The sequence below is a fragment of the Lycium ferocissimum genome, chromosome 10, assembly GCF_029784015.1.
Source record: "Lycium ferocissimum isolate CSIRO_LF1 chromosome 10, AGI_CSIRO_Lferr_CH_V1, whole genome shotgun sequence".
Lineage (NCBI taxonomy): Eukaryota > Viridiplantae > Streptophyta > Magnoliopsida > Solanales > Solanaceae > Lycium > Lycium ferocissimum.
The window spans coordinates 18,207,026-18,215,351 of NC_081351.1; the positions used below are offsets into that span (position 1 = coordinate 18,207,026).

The 8,326-nt window shown below is 34.4% G+C and overlaps 1 protein-coding gene across 1 annotated transcript; it reads right to left on the minus strand.

Moving 5' to 3' along the window:
* Positions 1-1,792: 1,792 nt before the first annotated feature.
* Positions 1,793-7,985, minus strand: LOC132032656 (probable serine/threonine-protein kinase PBL3). The gene is made up of 6 exons (XM_059422319.1): positions 7,645-7,985; positions 4,676-5,022; positions 4,134-4,269; positions 3,063-3,199; positions 2,825-2,948; positions 1,793-2,400 (listed from the first exon to the last, which is right to left on the minus strand). Exons 1-6 carry the CDS (start codon positions 7,706-7,708, stop codon positions 1,949-1,951), a joined length of 1,260 nt encoding a protein of 419 aa, XP_059278302.1. The 5' UTR covers positions 7,709-7,985; the 3' UTR covers positions 1,793-1,948.
* Positions 7,986-8,326: the final 341 nt, after the last annotated feature.

Consider the following 8,326-nt stretch of genomic DNA (forward strand, 5'->3'; position numbering starts at 1 on the left):
AATGTAAACTTTGTTAAGCGATATCTAAATTTATATATTTTTTTAGATTATGTTGAGTGTTAAAAGTTTTTTCTTGTCCGACATAACTTGTGGGATGTTATGCTACATATGCCGAAGTTAAACGTAAACTTTGCCAAGCGAAATCTAAGTTATGCCATGCCAAAAGTATTAAAGAGTAAAAACTAAATACCACAAATTTGATGGCCAAAAATAAAGAACACCCCGAAATAGGAGCATTTGTGCGAATTACCGGACCCTAATTGTGCAAATCTCTGATCTCGTTCCAAAAATTTGGCTTTTGACTTGTAGCCACATTGTGATCGATATATGTCCACACACTACTCCCTAGCTCTAGCTGTATCCAGAGTTCAATATTCTTTTGCGACTCTCATGTTGATAACAATTCTCAATAGTTTTCAGGATGTACATTATATGCACCGATACAATTTGAATTCTTTTATATCGTTGACTTAACTTTTTATTATTTATCCATTTAACTAATATTAATCCTAAAGTGAATCTTCATAAATAAAAAAATTAATTTTTCTACTCAAAAATACTCACGGAAAGGATTGGTTAAGCAATAAAAGCCTACTCAATTAATTTGGTTAAACACAATACATATGGGACAATAACGATGATATACATGGCCCTTGAGTAGCAACTAATTTTATTCGTGCCTATTTGTGAAATTATACCAAATAACAATACAATGTTAAGAGCAACTATATTACCATTTACTTCCGAACTTATATACATCCATCACATAACTTTAGTGTGTGTGTATATTATATATATAGATGTATATATACATATATATAATCAACAGCAACAACAACAACAACAATATACCCAATGAATCCCTCAATGTGAGGTTTGGGGAGGGTAAAGTGTACGCTGACCTTACCCCTACCTTGAAAGGTAGGAAGGCTATTTCCGAAAGACCTCGACTCAAGACAAAGCATGGCAAAATAGGTCAAATAAGGACAAGCAATTCAAAGCAGTATGAGAATGAAAATAACGAAAGCGAAAAAAACCATGATAAAATTAAGTGTGTGTGCGTGTGTGTGTCTATATATATATATATATATATATATATATATATATATATAGTGGCTAGAAGTAGATTAGATTTGCACTACATTTTGTTTGGCATCCCTGAAAGTCTTCTTATTGATGTCCTTGCTTACGGTAAGTAAGCGCTTATATTAATAGCTTGTTTGGCAAAGTTTGAACAATTAGAAGTGCTTATTAATACAAAAGTAGTACAGATTGTTTCTCATTAAGATCACTTTGCGCGTCACTGGTCGAAGCGCACATTTCTGCGAAAGTGATTGTTTCTCATTAAGATCACTTTGCGCGTCACTGATTGAAGCGCACATTTATGAGAAAGTGCATGACTGCACCTATGAAACAATAATCCCTGACTAACTTCTGAACTGATATCACTTCGAGCCGTAAATTGAAAGGGCCGTGGTAGTTAAACCCCAATAACTTGGGGCGGATGCAGAGGATTAGTTACGCGCGCATCTGAATCCAGTAGCAAAAATTCACTAAACAAGTACATAATTGACTTTAAAACTAGTAAATCAAATGAATTGTGGTAGAATCCTGAACCCAAACCAATAAAGTTCAAATTCTGAATCCGCCTCTGCACTAACTGTCTTCCTTTTTAGAATGAGGAATGTATACTTTGGGTGATGGACATAATAAATCAAGAAACAAACTCATCATGTTTGCATCATTCCATATTGACAGAGGAGGTCACATGCCACATTGAAAACAAGAGTCATTGCAGCCAAAGAGCAGAAGAGCTAACTCTATTAATCAGTAGGTTCAGTTATGATTCATTGAATCCAAGATTTTACATGAAAACTAGATAACAAAATTTGCTACATAAAGGAAAACTTTACAGTGACAAGCCAAATATAAGTTTGTTTTCTTGGAGTCACCTTCCGCGTGGAGACTTATGATAGGCCTGTAACGGAGAGGCAGAGGGTGTCATGCTGAGTGATGAACGATGTCTAAATGGAGAAACTGGAACAGAGCTGGAAGTGGCTCGATGCTCAATCCGAGATCCTCTGTTAGCACCTTTCGATGCTTGAAGCTCTTCAAGATCAGCCAAAACTTGAGACATACGCGGCCTTAGCTTAGGCTCGTTGCTTAGACACTGCCAAGCAAGGTTAGCAGCTGTATATGCTCCTTTCTGAGGATACTGGCCCTCTAGTTTAGTGTCCATAATTCGAAACAATCTCCTTTTGTCCCCTAGATATGGCTTTGCCCAATCCACAAGATTCTGCTCGACACCAACTTTTGTTTTATCGAGCGCACGACGCCCTGATATTAGTTCAAGCAATACAACCCCAAAGCTGTATACGTCACTTCTTGATGTCAATCGACCTGGCGGACAGCAAGTACCCAATAACAACCAACGATATCAAGAACAGAATTCCAGCAATCAGATTTATTAAAGAACAATCATCACATTTAGTCTTGCAAATTGACTGCATAAAGTTATGATCACTTTTGACAAGAAATCAATCCTTTTCTTCTCCGTGAAAATAGAGCATACTCTATAACAAGGTTAGGGACTGGCGACATTCTTAGTACTTATACACGAAAAAGGTTTACAATATATGTCCAACAAGATTACGTGTTCTCGATGTTCAAGTTGAAAATGGCATAACAAAGTTAGGGTCTATTTTCCTGTTCCAGAATCACTGTTTTCTCGACATTTTAAACGCAAATCCTATAAAATGGATCTCTCTCAAGGCAATCTAATTGGCATGCTCAATATAGCAAACCAAAAAAGCAAAATATCAACCTGTAGCAACATATTCTGGAGCAGCATAGCCCTGTGTACCAATCACTTGAGTGGACACGTGAGTGCGATCACCAGTTGGGCCTGCCTTGGCCAAACCAAAATCAGACAACTTTGCATTAAATTCCTGCAGTCACAGAACACAGAAAGGTTATCTTTCACTAGTTCTAAAAGAACCTGACATAGTTGTATTGAAAGAAAGGGAACTGGATTTTTGAGCGCGTTAAAGATTAATACCAACCCCATCTAAGAGAATATTAGAAGCCTTAAAATCCCGATATATAACTTGTTCTTTAGCATCATGTAGGAAAGCAAGTCCTCTTGCAGCACCAATAGCCACCTTAATTCTTGTTGACCAAGTCAAAGGCTGAGGCCCTCCTGTTAAACAAGATTCCAAGAATTATCACCAATTTATAAGTCCACGTATAATACAAGTCATCACTTGGATGTTCGATATTATTCATTTCATGCAAGAGCTGTAACCACTGGCGGAGGCAGAGGGGGTGCAAGGGGGTTCAATTCGTTGAAAAATTATACTATGTAAATAGGGCAAAAATCAGTTCTTTTTACATATACATAAGTTGTTGAATCCCCTTGGTATAAGAATTTTTTTTGAATCTTTTTTTTTGAATTCGTGGCTCCGCCAGTGGCTGTAACTCATACCATGGATTGATCCAGAAATCATCATCGAGTTAACCAAATTTCATCAACACTGTTTGAATACCAAATTTCATCAACACTGTTTGAATACTTATATCACAAGGAAGACCAACAAAAGATTCACGAAAGAAATAATGAAGCCAACTCAACATAATCAAATTGCCCTGTAATTGCACAACTTTAATGTATCGGATTATAGAATCAGATATTTGGTATTTAAGCCATAGAATGGATCATACGTCCTACATACATTTCTTCAGCTTCCTTTTAGTTTTTTGGTCTCTTATCATTACTATTTCCTCTCATAAGATTACTAGCAAACTGCTTTCTAAGACCTTAAACATGCAGCAGTAGATAAAAAGTTAAAAACTATCTCAGGTATTCATCAGGACCAAATATTCTTGGGTGTAAAAAAGGTACAGCTCTTCCTACACTAATCCAGAAAAACTCGTATAACGCATCTATGCATTATGACGTATGAAACAATCCTAAGCTTTCGAAAAATAAAAACACCACGAAACGTAGCAAAGAATCGATTCGTTGAATAGGGAGATGCAGCAATAAGGTACTCCGTAAACAGATTTGAAACTACTATAGCATGGCATATCCAAAGAAAGGGAAGGGAGAAAGCTTAGGTAGTGAACTGACATACTTCTAAATAAATGGTTCTCCAAGCTCCCTTTAGGCATGAACTCATAAACCAATAGACGGTCATCTCCCTCTATACAATACCCAATGAGTTTAACCAGGTTTGGATGACGAAGTTGCCCGAGGTAATTAACTTCAGTCTGCAAAGGATTTGTCATCAATTACTAGGCCAACAAGATTAATAAGTTATTTAATAAGTAGTATGTTTGGCCAAGCTTCTCCAAGGCCAAAAGTGTTTTTTTCCAAAGTTGACGTGTTTACGCTTTTAGGAGAAGAAAAGTGTTTTTGAGTAGAAGCAGTAGCTGTTTTTGAGAAGCTGAAAAAAGTAACTTTTCCCCAAAACTACTTTTTGAAATACACTTTTGGAATATTACACTTAGAAGCATTTTTTTAAAGTTTGGCCACACACCAATTGCTGCGCCAAAGTACTTTTCAAATTGATTAGCCAAACAAAAACTGTTTCCCACCAAAAGTACTTTTTTGAAAAGCACTTTTCAAAATTAGGCTATGAATTAATTAAGTTGGAAATCTGCATATGGAACATACCACCCACTCCTTGTGACCCTGAAAACCCTCTGGCTTCAATTTCTTGACCGCAATAACCATTCCAGAACCAGGCTTTGCAGCACTAAGGGTATGTTCATCAATCCATCCTTTAAAAACACAACCAAATCCTCCTTCGCCAAGAAGACTGTCAGGCCTAAAGTTCCTTGTCGCACTTTTCAATTCGTTAAATGAGAAGGACTTAACGTTGGGAGAAAACAAAATTTCGCCTTCGGATCTCGGAGTAGAAAGGGTATCAACACTGCTTTTCCGACTATAAGATGGAATACTTAGACTTGATAGAACAGAAGAATTGCTTTTTCTGCTGGGAATCCTGGATGCTTCAGAAGCTGCAAGACAGAATAGCATAAAATGAATATTGCTTAGTCAAATTTAGTAATAATCTAATCATAATTTAACCCGAAAAATATAATTTAACCGGAAAAAGCCTCAAATTTGTAACCAGAAGAAAGTATACTCATATAACTATATAGCTTGGACCAAAAATGTACTTGTCAGCGGTTATGCACTAATCAAATAAATTTAGTTTATTTGATCTACCAACAAGCATCGCGTTTATATAGTAGTAAGATGTCATATGCGCAACAAAAAATAGCAACCGGGAGAAAGATTCCCATTTAGCTGTTTGTTAGTAAGTGATATTCATATAACTATTAAGAAAACAATTTGCTTGGCCACAGTTATGCATCCATCAACAAAGATGCTATGACTGAAATACAATCTCACGTGTCTTCACAGTAATCACTCATTCTATATGGGAGAAAAATGAATCACCCAAAACCTTCAACAAAGAATAGCCTATTCCACAAGTATTAAAATATGCAGCATAGCTCATTCCTGCAAATGTGAATTGTCCCTTTCTTATAAGCATTCATCTTTGACAATAGCTGACCATCTCTTTGTAAATTCAGTCAAGTCATAAGCTTTATTCTTCTAAAGATGTAGCACTTGGGTCTAACTCAACCCCAAAAGCTAGCTCATGAGGGGAGGATTACCCAAGTCCATATATTATAAGTAGACCACCAGTCCATTCCCCAATCAATGTGGGACTCTAACCCACTCAACAATTCTAAAAGCTTCACTTGATCATGTCGTTTAACAATCTCAACTGAAACTTTCTTATAACAACTAAAATTGCAGTAAGATCTTCCTTACAAATTCTATTGTAGTACATGGGACGACAGAGCAAAAAAATCGCCATCATAAAGGTTTCAGTTAACATTCAAAGTTGCAAATACTTTGCCTTTAACTGGACATGACCTAAAAAAGGTGCTCAGCTTAATGATTGGCATTAGAATTGCAAACATGCAGGTAACAACTCATTTCAAAACCTTGTTCTTCAGTGAAGCAATCATTCGTAAAACATTAAAAAACCATCTACGAGTTCCAAAAGCAAACAGAGTGAGAAAGAAGCTCAAAATATCTAACAAGAAACCCCAGTCTCACTGAACCAAAACACAGAAATAGCCAATGCAAACAATCATACAATATAAAATTCAGACAAGTATTCACAATGAACAATCAGAAGCTACAGGTATCCCATACCTAATCATCTTCTCAAATCAAACTAAGTTAAAAGTTTTGTGCTTCATACACCAAAACATTGAGTTCCCACTTATTAGAACAAGGTCATAATAAAGAGGTGCTACTTATTATAAACTAAGTAATTAATAAATTCAAGCTTTCATTTTAGGTGTCTAGAGATTCATACGTCAGTACAACCCGGGCGGAGCTAGTGTATACTTTACGGGTTCAGCCGAACCTAGTATCTTTGGTCTAAATCAAGTATTTTTCTTAAGAAATTCATTGATTATGTACAAATTATTAACTTAGAACCAAGTAACTTAACATAACTAAATCCCCAGCCCATTAACTTCAAATCCTGACTCCGCCTCTAAGTACAACATGAATAGATTATAACGAACTCTAATTTACCTATGAATATGAGACTCAAAGCATCCAAATGAAAATGAATGAATATTAAAGATTCATACAAAGAACCCCTGAGGAATTATGATAATTGGTGCTGCTGTTCATAAACTAATCAGAAACCATTCAAGATTATCACAATCAACAACAACAACAACAACAACAATCATCCCAAACAAGTCAGGGTAGGCCAAATAACACAAAAGTAAAAAATAAATTTTATATATAGAGGGGAAAAACAAAATAACACCAATCTCAAAGAAGAAAAGATATGCAAGAAAAAAACAATCTTTAACTTTATTCATACCCAAAAAAGGGGAGTTCAACAAGTTCTTGAAAACAAAAAAGAGCATAACAAAAACAAGAACAAAAATAAAAATAAATCCCTACTTCATCATTTAAGCTCATTTCATCTCATCATCATACTAAATACATATATAGGGAAAAAACAAAATCACGCCTATCTGAAAGAAGAAAATGATAAGCAAGAAAAAAACAATCTTTAACTTTATTCATACCCAAAAAAAGGGGAGTTCAACAAGTTCTTGAAAACAAAAAAGAGCATAGCAAAAACAAGAATAAAAATAAAAATAAATCCCTACTTCATCATTTAAGCTCATTTCATATCATCATCATACTAAATACATATATAGGGGTGGGGTGGGGTGGGGGGGGGGGGATAAAATCACACAAAGATAAGCAAGAAAAAAACAATCTTTAATTTTATTCATACTCAAATAAGGTTGTTAAACAAGTTCTTGAAAATAAAAAAGAGCATAGCAAAAACAAGAATAAAAATTAAAAGGGCAAGCCCATTACATATCCATCATCATCATACTAAATAAAATAAAAGTGAAAAATAAGTTTAGGGGAAAAACAAAATTACACCCATCTCAAAGAAGAAAAAGATAAGCAACAAAACAACAATCTTTAATTTTATAGGTTGTTCAACAAGTTCTTGAAAATAAAAAAAGAGCATAGTAAAAACAAGAATAAAAATTAAAAGGCAAGTACATATGTACCAGAAATGTTACATGAGCTGAGACTAGCATCAACTCTAGCTGATGAAACAAAACAATTACCCATCAGACAAACAATCTTTAAGAAAAAGATAAAAAAATTATCAACCAAAAATTAAGTCTTCACGAAAAAACAATTTTTCCTTGGATTTTGAGAATTTCAAGAAACATAAAACATAGGTACATATGTTTTAATGGAGAGAAATGAAAAGGGGTGATACTTGGGTTGGTAAATTAGAGGAAAATGAGTTTTTTATTGTAAAGGAATATAATGTGAAGAGGAGAAAAATGGTGGACTACATTTCCTATTTTTTTAATTGTTCCGTTCGATAAAGATAATGTTCTAGACAACTTTGTACCTATCTGGACTAACTTTGCGTAGATTTTGGTTTTTTTATTAATACTAGTGTCACCTTAAATAAAAAATACGCATATTAAAAAATTAATAATGCAATATAAAAAATTTCAAATTATCATATATAAAATAAATAAATTATTTTTATCTTTTAATTAGAGCATGCAAGAATTCAACAATATCAAGTTACTATGTGGCTTTTTTAATCATCATTTAGATATTATTTTATTGTATAAGGGTAGAATTGGAAAAAACTAATCAATGTATGTTTTGATTTCCTAAGGTGACACTTATTATGGGACAAATTTTTTTGGCTAAAGTGACACTTAT

What these genes read in the sequence shown, in the direction of transcription:
- LOC132032656 (XM_059422319.1), bottom strand. Translation starts at nt 7,708, where the DNA reads ATGGGTAATTGTTTTGTTTCATCAGCTAGAGTTGATGCTAGTCTCAGC. An exon ending in AGGGTCACAAGGAGTGGGTG is followed by an intron (nt 4,270 to 4,675) that starts GTATGTTCCATA and finishes AATCCTTTGCAG; the next exon opens with ACTGAAGTTAATTACCTCGG. An exon ending in GGAGAACCATTTATTTAGAA is followed by an intron (nt 3,200 to 4,133) that starts GTATGTCAGTTC and finishes CTTGTTTAACAG; the next exon opens with GAGGGCCTCAGCCTTTGACT.